The sequence below is a fragment of the Geotrypetes seraphini genome, chromosome 9 (assembly GCF_902459505.1).
Source record: "Geotrypetes seraphini chromosome 9, aGeoSer1.1, whole genome shotgun sequence".
Taxonomy (NCBI): Eukaryota; Metazoa; Chordata; class Amphibia; order Gymnophiona; family Dermophiidae; genus Geotrypetes; species Geotrypetes seraphini.
The window spans coordinates 168,870,088-168,891,374 of NC_047092.1; the positions used below are offsets into that span (position 1 = coordinate 168,870,088).

General features: G+C 43.6%; 1 protein-coding gene across 1 annotated transcript in view; it reads right to left on the reverse strand.

Annotated features, from left to right (window-relative positions):
• The window catches only part of LOC117366448 (60S ribosomal protein L28-like), a 63,672-nt gene extending 44,185 nt beyond the window's left edge, over positions 1–19,487 (reverse strand). The window contains exon 1 of the mRNA XM_033957785.1: positions 19,329–19,487. Within this exon, the coding sequence (XP_033813676.1) occupies positions 19,329–19,487 (159 nt within the window). The remainder of the gene's footprint in view (positions 1–19,328) is intronic.
• Between the last annotated feature and the right edge of the window lie 1,800 nt (positions 19,488–21,287).

The following is a 21,287-nucleotide window of genomic DNA, read 5'->3' on the forward strand; positions in this document are numbered from 1 at the left end:
CACAGGGCTAGGTGTCAAAATGGGAGGAGAAAGCCTCAGAACCCCTCCACTACCCTCCAGAGATCGGGCAGTGTAATTAGGGGTCAATAGCATGTCATTAGCATAAAATACCTCCCACTTTTTGAGACACTAAACTAAAAAGTCCTGTGCAGTGCAAGAGATATAACTGAACATAAGAATTGCCACTGCTGGGTCAGACCAGTGATCCATCGCACCCAACAGTCCGCTCACGCGGTGACCCCCTGGTCAAATATCAGTGCCCTAACCGAGACCAGCCTCACCTGTGTACGTTCCGGTTCAGCAGAAACTTGTCTAGCCTTGTCTTGAATCCCTGGAAGGTGTTTTCCCCTATAACAGACTCCGGAAGAGCGTTCCAGCTCTTCACCACTCTCTGGGTGAAGAAGAACTTCCTTATGTTTGTACAGAATCAATCCCCTTTCAACTTCAGAGAGTGCCCTCTCGTTCTCCCTACCTTGGAGAGGGTGAACAACCCGCCTTTATCTACTAAGTCTATTCCCTTCATTATCTTGAATGTTTCGATCATGTCCCCTCTCAATCTCCTCTGTTCGAGGGAGAAGAGGCCCAGTTTCTCTAATCTTTCACTGTACGGCAGCTCTTCCAACCCCTTAACCATTTTAGTTGCTCTTCTCTGGACCCTTTTGAGTAGTACCGTGTCCTTCTTCATGTACGGCGACCAGTGCTGGATGCAGTATTCCAGGTGAGGGCGCTCCATGGCACAGTACAGCAGCATGATAACCTTCTCTGATCTGTTCGTGATCCCCTTCTTTGATAGCATGGAGCCATGCAGAGTTTTAATTTATTTCATTTCTGAGGGGTTCCTCCATCGAAGTTTTCAAGATCTTTTATTTGACCAGGCTATGAGTCCTTACCTGCAGGAGTTTGGGGATTGCAAGCTGGTTAATAGCCTGTGCCATTTTCCATGCTGCTAAAGTATTTTTCGGTATCAGTTTTTTGTAGCATTCTGTACTGATCTTTTATCTCGACAATTTCTGCCGGAAAGCTGTGCCTTCTTTTGTTCCTAGATCTTTATGTACACCACCTTGCTCAAACTCTTTTATAGCCGTCTTTTGTTGGAAAGACATTTTCAGTTTTCTTTAGTTTTCCATTAAGGAAGGTTGCCAGAACAAAGGCGTCTCGGAATCACTCTGCTATAGTTCCATCAAATGACAATTACAGGAGCTGTGCAGCAGATCCACTGTAAATAGTGGTTAAGATGTTATCTGGAGATTATTATCACCTCTGGAATTAAAGCTGAACCTGTAGGCCAAAGCAAGAGTCATGGCAAGAAATCTCTCTCTGAAATATTCTTCAAATGATCTTGATATTAGCATTTTGGGTTTTCCCTTACAGCTATGCTGATGGGATAGTTTCCTTCTTCGTTGTCCTCTGATTTTCTTCTTTGTTCTTTTGTCTTATTTTCCTTTGATGTGGTTTTTCTTCCCTATTCCTCTTTTCTTTTTTCTCTCTCTTTTTTCATTCTTTACTCTAGGCCCCCTTATTTCTTTTCTTCTTTTTCTTTCCTTACCTGTGGCTTTTCATATCTCTCTTTATACTCACCTTCCTCTTTCTTCAGTTCAGGTTTTACAATGCATGAAATATTACACTCGAGATTTTCTGCATTAACATTCTATAAAGTTGCTATTTTGTTACAAAGTTATATAATGATACACTTGAGATCCTGTATGGTTGCTAGCTTGTTACAAAACTTGTTCTTTCAATCAAATAGCTTTTGAAGTTTGTTTACGCAGCTACATATTTTGCGCTTTTTTATTGTCTTATCTAAATATTATGTTATGTTGTAGTTTTTAGAGTTTTTCTCTTGATGAAATATGGTGTTTTGATGGTCCTATTTCCATAGTTTTACTACACAGCTTTGTTTTATCCCAGACCTGCCATCTGTGAACATATATGCCATAAGTTTGGTTTCATTTTTATGAATTCACATAAATATTATCATACTAGTTGTTTAGCCCGTTACATTAACGGGTGCTAGCAGCCCTTCTCCCTTACTTTTACCTCCTCCCTGTCCAGCAGCACCTCCTCCCCTTTCCCTGCTCCCCCCCATATAGCAGTAGCCCTTCTCCTTTTATCTCCCCCTGTCCAGCAGCACCCCTCCCATTCCCTGCTCCCCCTGTCTAGCAGTAGCTCTTCTCCTTTACGTCCTGCTCCCCCCCTGTCCAGCAGTAGCCCCAGGCAAGGAGTGAGGATCAAAGGACCAAAGCTTTTACTCCAATCCTCTTTATGCCTGACATCCAAGTAGGGGAAATCCACTCACCCACCTCCTTGCTCCTGCTGCACTTCCTCCTCGGCTATACACACACACACACACACACACACACACTTACACACTTACTCCGGCTCCTCACGCCCCTCCTCCACCTTCCGCTTCTTCGGCGGGGGCCAACATTTTCTTTATTTTCTTTTGTTTTCTATTCGCGTGTTAGCCGCAGTGCCGTAGAAGTGCGTCTTGGTGCGGGCCAGGTTCTGGGAGAGCTCGCGCAGACCTCCATCACGGAAAAACAGCACTACCGGCCAACCTAATCCCTTGCCGTCTCCTTCCCACGGTCCCAACAAACGTCCTTACTCCAGCAGGGGCCGCAGCACTCTAAATACGCTGCTTCGCGGCCTGCTACTGCCCTGATTTGCTCTGCCCGTGTCGGGCAGTCCGCGAAGCAGCGTGTTTAGAGTGCTGCGGCCCCTGCTGGAGTAAGGACGTTTGTCGGGACCGCGGGGCGTGAAGAGAAGAGGAGCGGCAGCAAGGGACTAAGGGAGCCGAAGGTAGGGTTGGATGGGAGGCTGAACAGGGGTTCGGGTGTGCCGGGGAGAAGAACGAAGACGACGCCGATGACCGGCCAGAGAGAGAGAGATTCGCATGCATGCGCACTCCTACCTCAGGTGCCCTACATCTCACGGAAAATGGACGCACGCAGGTGGGAGTGCGCATGCGTGGCTTAGCATTTTATTATATTAGATGTTATGTTTGTCACATATATATATATATATATCTTTGACATATGTATCATTCGTTATATTTATATGTATTTATTTATTTGATTGGCCTCTGGTATTGATTTATTTGTATTGGCTTAGAAATTTTTTTTAATTTTTATATGATGTGATTTAATATGTTATGTTATGTTTTTATTTTTAGTGACCCCCTGGTGCAGGCATTCCTCAGACACCGAAACACAGTGCTGTGTTGGGTCCCCAGCTTCTGCTTGTGTCCTTTTATGAAATAAACAAGTTGGTTTTACATCAGTGATCATCAGTGGAGTGTTCATTGTCCGTTCCCACTTCCTTTTGTACTATTAAATTCTTCTCCATAATTCGGCTGGTGTGCAGCATGCTAGTTCACCAAGAAAATACCGCAATCAACCCTGGATTCTCTTTGTACATTCATTATCTGAATATAGGATGCTATTGAAAATTTTCTTAGTCAATCTTCAAAAAGATATAAAAAGGATGGAGTCAGTCCAGAGGAAGGCTACTAAAATGGTGCGTGGTCTTCATCATAAGGCTTATGGGGACTGACTTAAAGATCTCAATCTGTATACTTTAGAGCAGTGTTTTTGAACCTTTTTACACCTATGGACCGGCAGAAATAAAATAATTATTCTGTGGACCGGCAGTTGAAGAACACTGGACTAAGTCGTGGGCCAGACCCCGCCCATCTCTACCCAATCTCCACCCCAGACTCTGCCCCCATAATAGTACTAATTGCACCTTGCACGTCCCGTGCCTCATCTGGAAGCCTTCCCTCTGACGTTGCAACGTCAGAGAGAAGGCTTCCGGTTCAGACACTGGACACGTGTAGGAACCACTGCCCGTGGCTTTGTGCACTGAATCAGTTAGGAAGAGGGAGCTGGCTTGAAGATAACGCCGCATCAATCGCACCATGGGCCTGATGTACGTGCTGGCCCTGTGGACCGGCAGGAAATTTCTGTGGACCGGCATTGGTCCATGGTCCGGTGGTTGAAGAACACTGCTTTAGAGTAAAGGTGGGAGAGGGGAGATATGATAGAGACATTTAAATACCTATGTGGCGTAAATGCGCATGAGTCAAGTCTCATTTGAAAGGAAGCTCTGGAATGAGAGGGCATAGGATGAAGTTAAGAGGTGATAGGCTCCGGAGTAATCTAAGAAAATACTTTTGTTCAGAAAGGGTGGTAGATACATAGAACAGTCTCCCGAAAGAGGTGGTGGAGACAGAGACTGTGTCTGAATTTAAGAGGGCCTGAGATAGGCACGTGGGATCTCTCGGAGAGAGAAAGAGAGAATGATTACTGCGGATGGGCAGCTCTATGACCTCACAATGCAGGTGCACAGTGCCTTAGCCTATAGGAAGAGGAGATGCAAATGTTAAGAGCCTTAGCCAATAGGGAGAGGAGGAGATGGATGCTGTGGATGGGCCATTTGGTCTTTATCTGCCATCATGTTTCTATATTGAGGTTAGCTTTATTGAGCATCAGTCTTACTGTGAGAAGGGAGGGGGTAACAATATCTAATCTAATCTGTTATTTGTGCATCTTAAGCTGCCGCAAACTAAACAAGTCCAACACCAAGCTTCTCTGGTTTGGCAACTTTGACTAACTACCATGCACAGAAATTGTACTCACTTGATCGAAACATTCAAGATAATGAAGGGAATAGACTTAGTAGATAAAGATTGGTTGTTTATTATTATTATTATTTTATTTCTTATATACCGCCAAAGCCGTAGTAGTTCGAGACGGTTTACAATAAAGAAGGGCTGGACAATCAGCGAATAGTTACAAACAGCGAATACAGATACAGATACGCGAATAGTTACTATCAGTGAATACAGATACAACAAAGAATCAGCGAATACGGTTTACAACAGAGAAGGGCAGGTCAATTAGCGAGATGTTACAGTCAGCGAATACAGATACAATAAATATGCGTGTGCGGGGGAACGGGCGAAATAGGGACAAACGTGGGTGGGCAGGGCGAAGGGGAGGGAAAGAGAACTTGGGGAGCAGGGGAGGGAGGGAGGGAGAGCTAGGTTGTAGTTCGGTTGAATAGGCTAGTTTTTAATAATTTCCTGAAGGTTAGGTAGGATGAGGAGTGCGGGATAATTCTGCTCAGCCAGTCATTTGGGCACTCTCTAAAGTTAAAAGGGGATAGATTCCATACAAACATAAGGAAGTTCTTCTTCACCCAGAGAGTGGTGGAAAACTGGAACGCTCTTCCGGAGGCTGTTATAGGGGAAAACACCCTCCAGGGACTCAAGACAAAGTTAGACAAGTTCCTGCTGAACCGGAATGTACGCAGGTAAGGCTAGTCTCAGTTAGGGCGCTGGTCTTTGACCAGAGGGCCACCGTGTGAGCGGACTGCTGGGCACGATGGACCACTGGTCTGACCCAGCAGCGGCAATTCTTATGTTCTTATGTAGACCTGTATAGTATAGTATATACCCCTCCCCCCATTATCAAGCTGCACTAGAATTTTTTTTATCGTGATCTGGTGAGGTAAGGAATTTTATGAGCATTGGAGCATTTACAACACCAGCCCAGGCAAAAATCTTCTAGTGCAGCTTGATAAAAGGGGCTGGTAATGCATATATTTTCACTCGACATATAATTAAACTCTGAAATTTATTGCCAGAGAATGTGGTGAAAGCAGTTAGCTTAGCAGGGTTTAAAAAAGGTTCGGATACCTTCCTAAAAGTCCCTAAGCCATTATTAAGATGGACTTGGGAAAATACACTGCTTTTTACTAGGAAAAACAGCATAAAATCTGTTTTACTCTTTTGCGATCTTGCCAGGTATTTGTGACCTGGGTTGCTCACTTTTGGAAGCAGGATGCTGAGCTTGATAGACCTTCAGTCTTTTCCAGTATGGCATCTCTTATGTTCTTGAAGGAGAGTGTGGTGTAGAAGTTAGAGCTACAGCTCTGGCACTCTGGGGTTGTCGGTTCAATACCCATGCTACTCCTTGTGACCCTGGGTAAATCACCTAATCCTTCCCTGCCCCAGTTACATTAGATAGATTATGAGTCCACATGGAAAGATAGGGAAAATGCTTGAATCACCTGTATGCAAATTGCTTTGAATGTGTTTGTAAAACAACAGAAAGGCAGTATGCAGTTCCCAATTCCTTCCCTTCCTTATCCAAAAAGAATTACAAGAACAATTGTTAATTGGTTGGGATTGGGACCTCGAGGGCTTCTGGTTCAGCATGTTTGCTTCTAGGACTCTGCGTTGCGGTTTTACATTGTTGGTTCCAAGACGGATGAGCGTGCTCTTGGTCAATGGGTTGTCCTGCATTCGGTGGATGGCTGTTTTTCATGTCCGGTCTCCCGGATGCGGGCCTATCTTGCGGTCCGTCCTGTGGGGGGGTACGTTCTTGTTCATGCACGCGAGGCATTCTCCTCTTACGCGTTATCAGTTTCAGGCTGTATTACGTTTGGCTTTGGTGCGCTGTGGTGAGAATCCGACTGCTTATGGGACTCATTTTTTCAGAATTGGTGCGGCCACGAGTGCTAGCATAGCAGGTATGCCTTTGGAGGGCATACATCGGTTAGGTTGCTGGGTTTGTGATGCCTTCCGAGGCTGAATTTAGTGGGGGTGGGGGGTGGGGTTTTCAGATCAGAATTGGGTGCGGGACAGAGTACACGGTAGGAGTGGGGCTGTGGTTGGGGTGATGGTCATGTTGCTCCTTGATGTTAGGCATTGTTGTTTTGTTTTTCTTTCAGCTTCCAGCGGTCGCATTTGTTCCCTGTGGATTGTGGGCCACTCCTTTGTTCACTGGGCATCCGAACGTGCTGTTCTTCGCCCTGGTGGTTGTCATCTGGGGTTGGGTCATCGTGGCCTCCGTGTTTCCTGGTGGGGACAACGAGGGATGCGGTGAAGTCAGCTGCTGCTGTTGTTGGAGGATCTGAGATCTCGCCCATGCCATCCTGATCTGCTTCTGATTCATTTGGGGGGAAATGATCTAATCTAATCTAATCCAATCCTTAGGTTTGTATACCGCATCATCTCTACGTTCGTAGAGCTCAACGCGTTTTACAGTCAGAGAAATAGGAAGGAACTACAACATAGGGTTAGAGGTAGAAGTGTGAAGAAAATTTAGAGGACTTGGGATGCCAAGATATAAGAGTTTCCTTGATTCCTAAGTTGGAGGGAGACTTACATTTTTTGAGAAAAGCCAGGTTTTCAGATGTTTGCGGAAAACTTGGAGAGAGCTCAAGTTCCGAAGAGGGGAGGTAAGGTTGTTCCAGAGCTCAGTGATTTTGAAGTGGAGGGAGGTCCCTAGCTTTCCTGTGTGGGAAATGCCTTTTAGCGAGGGGAAGGATAGTTTTAATTTGTGAGAGGATCTGGCGGTATTAGGGTTTGAGGAATTCCAAGAAAGAGGGATAAAGGGAGGGAGGATACCATATAGGATTTTGAAAGTTAAACAGGCGCATTTATAGTGGACCCTGGCGATTATTGGAAGCCAGTGGAGCTTGGCCAGGAGCGGGGAGACATGATCAAATTTACTTTTAGCGAAGATGAGCTTGGCCGCGGCATTCTGAATCTGTGGGGTGATGTTGTTTTGGTACAATATAGTGCCGCACCCCCATTGTTTGGCATCTTGTCATTGGACATGGGGCCTTGCTAAGCTTAATCGGCAAGTGGGCAAATGGGTAGTGGGTCATGGTGGGATGCAGATATTGCACGAGTGGGTGGATGTTTCTTGTGTAGGTTTGTATCATAGTGATGGTGTTCATTTGTCGGTGGTTGGATGGGATCTTCTGCTCGATGATTTTGCATCGGGTTGTGAGAGATTCCTTGCCTCGAGGTGGTAGTCTCAGCTCTATTTATTGGGGGGGCCTGTATGATTACAGGCCTGTGGCAGCTCTCCCGAGCTACTGGGTGCTGGGGCTCATCCGGCAATGAGCGGTGGGCTGGCTGGGAGCCGTGCCTTGGGGTCTGGTGACCTGGTTAAAGGGGCCTGAGGTCATGCCACCCCTCAGACTCTTGCTGTTTATGGCAGGGTTGGGAGTAATTTATTGATGTTTACACCGGGTAGCTCGGGAGGAGCTTGCAGATGTTGTTCTATTGAAGTTTAAGGTGTTGAGGATGTTAATATATGCAAATTAATTTATTTGCTGTTCTTGTTTAATAAATTGAGCTGCGGCTATGTTCCAAATTACGTGTATTGTTTCTTTATTATTTGAGACAGAAGAATGGGTGGGGGTGTTTATGGGCGGTAGTAGGGACTATCCAGATCCCGCTGTTAATATATGGTATTAAATGTCTCTATTCCATTGTCTTGTGACGTGGTTTTATTTGGGACATTGTTGAAACTTAAGAGTCCAATTGACACACATAAAAATAGACTTCTACTTATTATGATGGGGGTGGCCATGCAATTGATAACTAGGAACTGGAAAAATTGGGATAGGTTGAATTTTTCTTTTTGGTGGGAAACACTTTGGCTATTTTCAAAAATGTAAATCTCGCTACCCTCTTTATAACTACTAACTCTTATTATGTTTTTTCCTTCCTTATATTAAAGTGCCGAGCTCCATCTCTATGGAGAGGAAGCGGTATATAAACTTAAGGTTTAGTTTAGTTTAGGTATGAAAGGATGATTGCAGAACAATCTGGAAATAGTAAGAGGTTCAAAGAGATCTGGAGAGAATGACACGGTGACAAAATTCATCACCGTCCCCGTCCCCGCGGATAACCGCGGGAAATAATCCCATGTCATTTTTTAGTGTCTATTTCAGCCTCAGTCCTTCTAGACCAGCATTCTTCAAAGCAAAGCTTGCGGGTCAGTGGTTGTGGCCATTCATACTCTGATTCTTATGTGAGCCAAGGATAATGAAGCCATTGTGACATCACTGATGTGATTGGCTCTTAGGCACTGGTGGAATGAGGCATTATGACATCACAATATCTGCTCTGGATACCAGAGACTGTCATTCTGTAGTGTCTATCTCAACCTCAGTCCTTCTACACCAGCATGCTTCAAAGCAAAGCTTGCGGGTCAGTGGTTGTGGCCATTCATACTCTGATTCTTCCCTCTCTCTTTAAAGACTAACATGAAGATGGTTTCCCGCAGTTATCCGCGGGGATGGGAACGGTGATGAATTTTGTCACCGTGCCATTCTCTAATCTGGAGTCCATTGGAGGCATATGTCAAGCAGCAGAATGATTGAATCCCTAATTCCTGGATTTTCTTAGATTTCTACACACATCCAGGGAGGGAGGGAGGGAAAGGTGGGGGGGAGGGAATAGGGTAATTTGTTTCAGTTGTTTGCAAGAATACAAGTGCTGTTATTTCTGAATGTATATTTGTTTGCACTTTTTATAAGTTTTGAAAATCAATAAAGATTAAAAAAAAAAATAATCCATCCATTAACAGAGACCCAAGAGGCTACCGTGATGCATAGAATAGATGTGTGGATTTCTTTTCTTTCCCCTGATGCAAGCACTGCCAAAACGTCTGACGTCCAAGTTAATTTATCTCATACTGGCTTTTTGTTGATGCTGAAATATTTATGAATTGCAAACACCAAGTTTTATAATAAATTTAGCCAAGAATACTGGGAATGGAATGATTTATATTTTTATATATGAATCTTATTTTATTTAAGGAAGCTTAATATACTGCCTACATAACCAGAACGCTGCTAGGCAGCCTAGAATATAAACATGGTTCAAAGTCAGAAAGGAAATGGCATCAAATGTTATTTGAGACAGGAAAACATAGAGAGTTTAGAAGAAAAGGAAAAAAATTAGAGACAGAATTAAAAGAAGCAGGGGGTAGGGAAGAGGCGAAGGGAGAAAGGGAAATGGAGCAGCTGAACCGAAGGGAGAGTAGAAGTTACCCAATGGACTGGACCAAGGCCAATGTTCTAAAATGACCACTAAGACATTACAAGAAACTAATAATAATTCAAAGATTAGCACAATTGCACTTTAAAAACAGGTGTTCTAAGTGTGGTCTGTTCCTCCCTCCTCCCCCCTCCCCCCGTTTCTAATCTGTTCAGTGACACCTAAATCTCCAAATGGAGTAATGGTTTGTTTGCAAGATTTGATTTCGGGAGGGCAAGAGAGGGTTAGGGGCTCCTTTTACAAAGGTGCGTTAGGGCCTTAACGCATGGAATAGCGCGTGCTAAAATGCCATGCGTGCTAGCCGCTACCGCCTCCTCTTGAGCAGACGGTAGTTTATCAGGTAGTGTACGCTAATCCGGTGCGTGCGCTAAAAACGCTAGTGCACCTTCATAAAAGGAGCCCAAAGGGCTAGATGCTCAAAACTTGGCGGTACAAACTGACGGGCCACTGTCGCGGCCATTACTGTCGCAGTCTCAAAAAGGCAAATCATTCTCAGAGTGTGACTTGTATCTACAGATAAGTACTCTGTTTAACATTTATATACAGTCAAACTTCAGTTTACGAGTGCCACGGTTTGCGAGTGTTTTGCAAGACGAGCAAAACATTCGCAAAATCTGTGCCTCGGAAACCAAGCTTGACTCGATTTATGAGCGCCCCTCCCCCCCCGCGATCCAGCATCTCTCCCCCGCTCGTGTCGCCCCCTCCCCCGCGATCTGGCATCTCCTCCCGCGATCCGGCATCTCCCCCCTCTCGCTTCGCCCCCCCCACGATCTGGCATCTCCCCCCCCCACTCGCATCACCCCGCCCCGCCACGATCCGGCATCCCCCACTCACCCACCCACCCAAACACATTCTCTTACCCCTATCTGGCACCGGCACCGGCGCCGGTGCAAGAAGATATTCCCTCTTCCTTGTGCTGGGCCTTGAGCATTTGCGAGATCTCAGCACAAGGAAGAGGGAAGATCTTAGGGCACCGGCATGTCCTGTGCGTTGGTGCTGGTGCAGGTGCCAGATAAGGGTAAGAGAATGTGTTTGGGCGGGTGGGTGGGTGAGTGGGGGATGCCGTATTTCCGGGTTGAGGGGGGGGGGTTGTGTGTGTGGAGCAGCACCGGTGGCCTCAGGGGGGAGGGAGGAGGTGGAATGAATCAAGGGAGTTTCCCTTACATCCTATGGGGGAAACTCGCTTTGATCTACTAGTAAATTGGTTTACGAGCGTGCTTCCGGAACAAATTATGCTCATAAACCAAGGATCCACTGTACTACCTTTGCAAGTTTTTCAGTATTGTGTGCATTTTCATAACTGTTCTTTAGAATAACAGTACGTTAGACTGTAGTGTGAGCATCGGGAGCAGCACAGAGCGTTCAGTGCGCCGGCCTGTGCTAAAAACCGCTTTTGCGGTTTTGTAGAATGGGGGAGGGGGTAAATAAATTTATACTTGTAAAATGTCTAATCCTACTAGCCGTGCAGGCAAATACAGGCACGCTCGTGGAGGCGTTTAGAAAAGGCTCTGCATCGACCTCGATGTTTCAGCTCTGATCTCTACATTCTGTGGAAAGTGGGGTTCAGTCTATGTCAAGACCGCACTAGTGTGTGTGTGTGTGTGGGGGGGGGTCTATCGTGCTTAGAAGCACTTGTCCTTCAGAAAATAGATTAAACAAACATTTTGGCTGTTCTTTGAAAACTGAAAATTCCATAGCATTTCTGATAGGATCTACGCAGCAACCTAGACTTATGACTAAATTCCGCTGTCTGGGAAGAATATTTGCATAGGAGTAATTGCTGCCTTGTTTTAGCCCAGAAGTAATTATATTTTCAGTGGTTTTAAATTGCTGTGATCTCTTCTGTGGCCTTTAGTGTCATAATGGGTGCCTTCAATAAAATGATAAGAGAGACGGCAGCGGAAGGTGAGCACTGTGTATATAATATACTGCACTCAATTTTGAAGAACCCTTTTCCTGGTTGTTAATGTTAAATCCCCATGAAGAAACAGTGTTGTGTACATTAATTAGTTTACTCTAGGGACCCCTGCAAATTATAGGCTCTGACAGCTAGGTTTTCTCCGTGGTGCTACACCCCAAAGCGGAGCTTTTATAGACCAACTAAATTGATTTGTGAGCTACAACGAGCGCCAGTCAAGTCGTGAGGTTTACTTCAAGGTTTTATGCTCGACGTGGAGTGTAAATCCTAACTCGTATTGGCTCTGTTCATCTCTAAGAGTGACGGATGCCACATCCTCGGCTGCACAATTTAAAAGCTCGCTCTGCGAATTTTATGTCATTGTTTATTAGAAAGAAGATTGACTCATTTGCGCTTTGGTGCTGGAGAAGGATTTTATGTGTGCCGTGGACCGCCGGAAGAACAAATCGATTCTGGAAGAGATCAAACCGGCTATGTCACTCGAAGCCCAAATCATTAAGTTACGACTGTCTTATTTGGGTCACACTGTCAGAAGAGAAAGATCACTGGAGAAGGACATTATGTTTGGGAAGATCGGAGGAACCAGGTGAAGAGGGCGACCTGCAAACTGATGACTGGACATGTTGAAAACAGCCATGGGGATGACCCTGGAGGACCTTACTGGAGTAGCACAAAACCGATCTCTCTTTAGATCTGTAATTCATCAAGTCGCTAGGACTTGAGCATGAGTCGATGGCGCTTAAGTTTATTAGGTAACATTCTATTGTGGACATACTGGGGGTAATTATCAAAAGGTCACCCAAAGTTAGACACCATGATGACGCGCAATAAGCACAAATGCTATAATGGCAGCCAATACATGTAACTGCCATTATACATAGTAACAAAGTAGATGACCACAGAAAAAGACCCGAATGGTCCATCCAGTCTGCCCAACCTGATTCAATTTAATTTTTTTAATTTTTTCTTCTTAGCTATTTCTGGGCAAGAATCCACGAACATAAATTCACAGTTAGGTGCTTAAGTTTAGGCGCGAATGTTCACTCTTAATTGTAGGTAGTGCGGGTAAATGATAGGCACACCCGCAATCTGTCCATGTCCCTCCCAGGTAGGGTTACCAGACATCCAGATTTTGCCAGACATGTCCGCCTTTTGGGACGGGGCATCCACGTGGGCACGTGATGTCACTGTGTCACGTCTGCACATGTGCGGATGCCAGCTAGGGGCCGGAACAGGGCGTGCCAGAGGTGGAACTGGGCGGTCCTGGAGGCATGGCCCTAGGTCCAGATTTTCCCCAAGGAAAATCTGGTAACCCTACTCCCCAGGTATACGCCCCCCACAGGTCCACTGTATGGATTTTGCATGCACAATTTTCACAATCCCAACTAGGGGAAGTTACACACATAACTGCTAATTACTGCTAATTGGTAACAATTAATACCAATTACAGCCTATAATTGGTTATTCCTACCAATTAGGAGCTAATTATGACTATATTCAATTACATGTGTAAGTGACATGTCATAAATTCTACATAGAATTACACGTAGTGCCCATCTGCATGACTAACATTTAGAAATAGACATTAATAACAACGTAAACTAAGTTTAAATGCCTGAACCTAAATTGTGCATGGATTGGACATGTTCTATAACAGTGCATGCAACTTTTAGGAATGTCCATGATATGCTTATGCTCCTCCCCTGGCCAAACCCCCTTGTGCGATTTGCAAAATAGAACTAACATGCACCACTTTATGGAATGCGCCTACCAGGCTGTAAGCATAATGTTTAATTAATGCCAATTAATGTCAATAATTGTTTGTTAATTGGCAATTATCAGCGCTAACGTGCATAGGTGTTACCCTTACCCTACATTTATGTGTGCAAGGGGGCAAAGAAACCCTGAGAACTTATACTATTGCCATTAAGGGTGCTCAGGGATGGCGTGTGGGAGAAACTTGGGGGTCCTTTTATCAAGCTGCGGTAGGGGTTTAACATGCGTAATACCATGCATTAAACCGCCTGCTGTGCTAGCTGCTAACGCCTGCATTGAGCAGGCGTTAGTTTTTTAGCCAGCCGCGGGGGTTAGTGCATGATGAAATGTCCGACTTACTAACCCCGCTAGCGCGACTTGATAAAAGGAGCCCTTGGTCAAAGTCGCAAAGTATGCACCTGTTTCTTAAAATATGCAGCTTTTTTTTGTTATTAATCTTTATTCATTTTTAAAACTCACAATAAGTGTATCATATAATACAATCATTTATACTTTAACATCACTTAATATATCATCAAATTTTAACTCGCATCAAATATCCCCCCTCCCTTATATCCAACAATTATTCATAAGCAAAAGAAATCATAAAATATTCCCACCCTCCCACCCCACCCTGGACGTGCATGAACAAAAGGGAAAAACTTAATATTTATTCTATGCAGTAATTTCAATCTTTACAGTATCTTGTTAATGGCTCTCAAATAACCTGAAATTTCTTAAAATTTCCCTGCTGCATGGCAATTATCCTTTCCATTTTAAATATGTGACACAAAGAGTTCCACCAAAAGCTGTAATTCAACCTCTCCCAATTTTTCCAGTTATTCATAATCTGTTGTATGGCAACCCCTGTCATAATGAGTAGAAGCTTATCGTTATTAGAGGATATTTGGCTTTTAGCCCTCATTGACATGCCAAACAATACGGTGTCATAGGATAATGCCACCGGATTATCTAACAAACTATGCAAAATATGCAGCCTTAATGACAAAGATATAGTGAAAATCCAAAAATATCATTAAGTAACTCTTTCTCATAGACATTGCTGGGTACAGAATAATTAACAATAATCGTGTGCAACCGCACAGGCTAAAGCGAAAAAAAAAATCAGAGGAGGAAAAAGCCTCAGAACTTAATCCCTCCCACTCCACAATGGTGGTTCAAAATGTTCGGGGTGATAAGCTTATTGGCATAAAAAAAACCCTCCTCTGTTATTTGAACAAGCTCTGTGCGATGCAGTGAAAAACTTAAATGCTTAGAAGATAGATGAACACATTGACTTATCTCACAATGATGATTGGTACGCCAACGAAGGCTAGGGTTACCAGATTTTCTGTAATGAAAATCCGGACCCATTTTTTTATTTATAGAATTCAGGGATAACTAGGCACTTTCTTTCTCGAAGAACGTAGGGAGAGAGGGGACATGATTGAGACGTTTAAGTATGTCACCGGTCGCATCAAGGTAGAAGATGATGTTTTCCTTCTTAGGGGACCCTCGACCACAAGAGGACACCCGCTGAAAATAAAGGGCGGGAAGTTTCATGGCGACACCAGGAAGTACTTCTTCACTGAAAGAGTGGTGGACAGCTGGAATAAGCTCCCAGTACAGGTGGTTGAGGCCAGCAGCGTGCCAGTTTTTAAGAACAGTTGGGATGCTCATGTCGGATCTCTACGAGGGAAAAGGTCATCAGAGAGCGATTAACTAGGGGGGTGGGTCAATGGAGTGGGCAGACTCGATGGGCCTTGGCCCTTTTCTGCCATCACTTTCTATGTTTCTATGTTTCATGCCTTAGGGGTCCTTTTACTAAGGGCTCCTTTTACGAAGGCACGTTAGTGGTTTAACTTGTGTAATACCGCATGCTAAACCACCGGATGCGCTAGCCGCTACTGCCTCCTCTTGAGCAGGCGGTAGTTTTTCGGCCCCGCGGGGGTTAGCATGTGATGAAAAGTTGCGCGCATTAAACCCGCTAGCGCGGCTTTGTAAAAGGAACCCTAAGGGTCCTTTTTTTAAGGTGTGCTAACCGATTTAGCGCATGCTAAATACTAAAATGCCCATAAGATATAATAGATGCTTTAGCATTTAGCGTGCACTAAACCAGTTAACACATGTTAATGAAAGGACCCCTAAGCTGCAGTTAAAAAAAAATAAAAGGTCATAGTATGTCCTTATGCTAAAGCCTTTGTTTTTTTTCCACCACGGCAGTAAAAATACCCTTTTTCTATTTTCTATATTAATGGCCGGTGGCAAGTCAAATGCGCGCAAGACAAAAGCGCAAAGACAATTGCGCGAAGACAAGTGAGCGCAAGACTCACTTGTCTTTGCGCAATCGTCCGCGCGCTTTTGTCTTGCGCGCATTTGACTATGAACCTTAATGGCCATGTGTTAATGTTGCTGTTTGTGTGAAGCTATTACAAAAATATAAATAAAAAAATAGCGTGTCTGCTTTTACTTTCATCTATTTTGTAGGTGGTTCATGCGGCACTGCTGCACGTGTGGTAATGAATCTGCGTTAACTGATTAGCACAGGAATGTCCACTCTGTGCCCCAAGACATGCTCCTTCAATAAAGTATTAAAAAAAAATCCCCTCCCTCCCTTCCCCTTATATAATACGAATGCCTGAAAGCATCCATTTAGGTCAGGAGCTTAAAGTCCTTCCCCAGGCATCCCACACTACCTTTCAATAAAAATTCAGCCTTCTTTCCCATTCAAATTAGAACATACTCAACTCTCCATCTGAAAATTAAAATTAATAATCTATAACAGATCTTAACACTCAAAATGACCCACCAATGTCATTTGAACTTATTTGTGTTCATATTTATACAATTAACAGTTGACCCAAATATTATAATCATGTTTGTATAAATCCATATGCAAAATCCTATTAAGAAAAGATCTATTCGCATACCCCTTAACATTACACTTCTCCCTCGTTATTCGCGGAGGATACGGGCAGAGCCGGACCGCGAATGGTGAAAAACTGTGATTATCCGGCTCTGACCCACCACCCCCACCTCCCTGCCGCCTTCCTGGCCTTACCTGGTGGTCTAGAGGGCTTTCGGGGAAGGAGCGATCTTCCTACGCTCCTTCCCCCATGCAGATTGACATGAGGAAATGGCTGCTGTGAGTTCCCGTAGTCTCTCGAGATGACGACGGAAACTCCTATAGCCATTTCCTCATGGCGATCTGCATGGGGCAGGAGCATAGGAAGATCGCTCCTGCCCCGAAAGCCCGCTAGACCACCAGGTAAGGCCGGGAAGGCGGCAAGGAGGTAAAAAATATGGGTTTTTTAATTTTCCCCCTCCCCAGAAAAAAAATCACGATTATGTGAAATCGCGAGTGCAGAAACCGTGAATAGGGAGGGGGAAGTGTTATTCATTTGATCTAATAACACTTAAGTATCCAAACAATTTCATAGATTTTCCCGTAAAAAAATGTAATAATTTATTGACTACCCACTTATTAATCCATCCTAGCCCACATACTTAAAATTTACAAAAACGTGAATCATTTATTGTGCATCTGTAGTTTGAAAATCAATAAAAAATTTAAAAAAAAAAATTAAAAAAAGTTGTAGCATGCGGTTAACATATACACATTTGGCACTTCCCACAGGACCCCTGAGTTTATCCTGCATCATGCCTTTTTGATCTATTAGGTACACATAAGTACCCAGCGTGGTTTCATAAAAGGACCTCTTAGCTTTGTAAATTTAGGAGCTCAGCATTTTTTTTTTTTCCAAATCAGGCTTTAAGTATGCAGATTTGATTCTACCATGTATTGCAATTTTGAACATTTCCTTTGTGGGATCTAATGTGTTTGCTAGAGCTCATAAGGTGCAGCATTCTATAAATACATTTATTTCTACTTATCTTATGGGTTTCAGGAAAAAAAATTGAATATGTGCTTACTATATCACAATAAACTTCTCCTACCAAATCAAAGCAGCAATGACGTTGTCTCATAAGCAAGAATTAATTTTGCTGCTTGCAGCAGACTGAGAAGAAGATGGGAAATTTAATCATTTCCAGTGCCCTGGCTTTTAAAACCAGAGCAGGAAAGGGTTGTTGTTCTTTTTTTAAATAAATGGAGCCCATATTAACCATTTCGGTGAACTCTGAGAAAATGGCAAGAAGCAGGTGTCGGGATATTCATTAATTCAAAATTGTTATGTTTGTGACCATGGTGGGGAAAATCAGACTCCAAACAATACTGAATCTTCAGGGGAGAAAAAGCCTCAAAGCCTACGACAGCACCACGCACCAACAGTGAAAAAAGCTATCTGTATTACTATCATCGGCATAAAAAACTCCACTCAAATTACCTGTGTATGTCTCAAAATGAAAAAAACAAAACAAAACCCTGCCACATACGCAGCAGAGGGACTTATCTGGAAGCATGGAGAGTAATTGTCATCCGGTTCACTTCTACATTGGGTCTTTTAACATCCTTCATACTCATCATTTAAATTTAAGCATATCATACAAGTTGCACGTGTGTTTAAATAAAATGGAAATAACTAATAGAAACATGACGGCAGATAAAGGCCAAATGGCCCATCTAGTCTGCCCATCTGCAGTAACCATTATCTCCTCCTCTCCCTATTGGCTAAGGCTCTTAACATTTGCATCTCCTCTTCCTATAGGCTAAGGCTCTGTGCACCTGCATTGTGAGGTCATAGAGCTGCCCATCCGCAGTAACCATGATCTCTTCCTCTCTCTGAGAGATCCCACGTGCCTATCCCAGGCCCTCTTGAATTCAGACACAATCTCTGTTTCCACCACCTCTTCCGGGAGACGGTTCCACGAATCTACCACCCTTTCTGTACAAAAAAAGTATTTCTTCAGATTACTCTGGAACCTATCACATCTAAACTTAATCCTATGCCCTCTCACTGCAGAGTTTCCTTTCCAATGAAAGAGACTCGACTCATGCACATTTACATTATGTAGGTATTTAAACGACTCTATCATGAAAAAAAAAAACAAAAAACCCCGAACAAAGGAAAAATAGCAAATCCTTCTCAGACTCCTAGAACAGAGGAGTGGTACAGTAAAAACAAGGAGATCTTAATGAAGAAATGAGATGGCTATGGCTTTATAATTAATTTTTATGATTTTATCAGCATTTTCATGAAAAATACAGTGTAACCAGCTTCTCTTGTATGAAATCATAAATTCAGGAAGCCATAAAGTTATAATTGTTACAGAGTTTAACATCAAATTTATTCATTCAATTTTCTATACTGTTCTCCCAGGGGACCTCAAAATGGTTTACATGAATTTATTCAGCTACTCAAGCTTTTTTCTCTGTCTGTCATGGCGGGCTCACAATCTATCGAATGTACCTGGGCAATGGCGGGATTAAGTGACTTGCCCAGGGTCACAGGGAGAGCAGTGTGGGTTTAAACCCACAATTTCAGGGTGCTAAAGCTGTAGCTTTGACCACTCTCTCCCCCATGTTTGTTGGTCACATCAATTTGAAACAAGTTAATACTGGCATCACTGAGTTTATTACGGCTGCCTTGGTTAACATCTTTGAAGGTAATTTATTAAGTTAGTATGTACTCAGTTTAAAAGTAGATAAACAGAGCATTTCGCTATGCCCATTATTAAACCACCATAACATTTCTTGGCGTATTGTAGATGAAAGAGCCCTGATTAGCGACAATAGGCTTTCTCTCTTAAGACCATGTTATTCTCGTTATTTAAAGAAAATTATGTCATTGTGATATTAGAATGAGTTACACATTTTCTATTGTTATTTACCAACTTCTGTTTTTTCTGGTGCCAGATATGTGGAAGAAGATAAGCCACACAGATTTGCTTCAGCAGTTCTTTCTGAATAATGGTGCAGAACTGGGAATTGGACTCTTTGCTGAGAGAAATGAGAAGAACTGGCAGGGCTTCCGACTTCACTTTTGGCATGATCATGTGGCTGGCCCCCTTCCCTCCATCTGTCACTTAATCAGGAAAATAAAATAAAAAAAAGACCCTAAAAACCCCAGCAAGCTTGCAAGGCCCTGTTTAATATAACTCTTCCCAAGGCACTGAGATTTCACCAGTTTTTAGTCCTGGACAGACAGTATCATTGTTGCACATCTGAAATTATTATCCTGATACTCTGAATGCAAGGGGCTTTTTAAAAAAAAATTCAGATTTCAATAGCAATTAGATTTCAGTGCTTCATGGGGGCCTCCTACACTGACCAGCAATGGATTCCATTAAGAACATAAAAATTGCCGCTGCTGGGTCAGACTAGTGGTCCATCCTGGCCCAGCAGTTCGCTCACAAGCGGCGGGCCCCAGGTCAAAGACCAGTGCTCTTAAATGAGTCCAGTCTCACCTGTGTACGTCCCCAGTTTAGCAGGAACTTGTCCAGCTTAGTCTTGAAACCCTGCAGGGTGTTTTCCCCTACAACAGACTCCGGAAGAGCGTTCCAGCTTTCCACCACTCTGGGTGAAGAAGAACTTCCTTACGTTTGTACGGAATCTATCCCCTTTCAACTTTAGAGAGTGCCCTCTCATTCTCTCTACCTTGGAGAGGGTGAACAACCTGTCCTTTATCTACTAAGTCTATTGTCTTCAGTACCATGAATGTTTCGATCATGTCCCCTCTCAATCTCCTCTGTTTGAGGGAGAAGAGGCCCAGTTATCGAATCTCTCACTGTAACGGCAACTCCTCACCTAGCCCCTTAACCATTTTAGTCGCTCTTCTCTGGACCCTTTTGAGTAGTACCGTCCTTCCCCCATCTATCCCCCATGTACTCCTATCTCAGCACCCTCCAGCTCCCAAAAGTTCCTTCTGATTATTATTCCACTCTAATTTCCCCCCATTACCAACTGAGAGTCTCTCTGGTTGTTAGTGGACGGCTAAGCTACACCTGTCCCATCAGCACTTGGATTTAAAAGGCACCCAAATTAAATACCCTAGCATGGTAGACTACCAAATAAAACATTATGGTGAAAATATAGTTAAGAACAAAAGGAATTGACCCCAAAATATCCATAAAGAAGAAAATCCAGAGAAAACAACAAAAAAAAAAAACCCAGAGAAAAAAAACAAAACCTCTATGGAGTGACGATGTTCCTAAATGGACTTTGTTTGAAAGTGTCAAAGTTCCATAAGGTACACTGAAATCATCCACATAAGAGCCTTAAAGGACCTAGTCCGCTAGGGATACAGGACCCAACACGGTCCGCGTTTCGACAAAAGTCTTCTTCAGGGTCCCTGGGGGTCCTATAAAGGTGAGTACGTGGGAAACAATTGTAATGGTGAGCCGGAAGTGAGACACTGCTTGTGTTTGCAACTATTCTAGAGCTCAGACTGTGATGTCATAATGCCTCATTCCACCAATGCCTAAGCTCCGTCCTCATCTGCGCAAGCCTCAAACACTTTAAAATCCTAAGTAGCAAAAAATCAAAAGGAATTGACCCCAAAATATCCACAAAGAAGAAAATCCAGAGAAAACCAAAAAAACTCTGTGGAGTGACGATGTTCCTAAATGGACTTTGTTTGAAAGTGTCAAAGTTCCAAAGGTACACTGAAATCATCCACATAAAATAATTTCATCCCATAAAAATAAATCATCCACATAAAGAGCCTTAAAGGACCTAGTCCGCTAGGGATACAGGACCCACATAATTGTTTCCCCTACGTACTCACCTTTATAGGACCCCCAGGGACCCCTGAAGAAGACTTTTTGTCTAAACGCAGACCGTATTGGGTC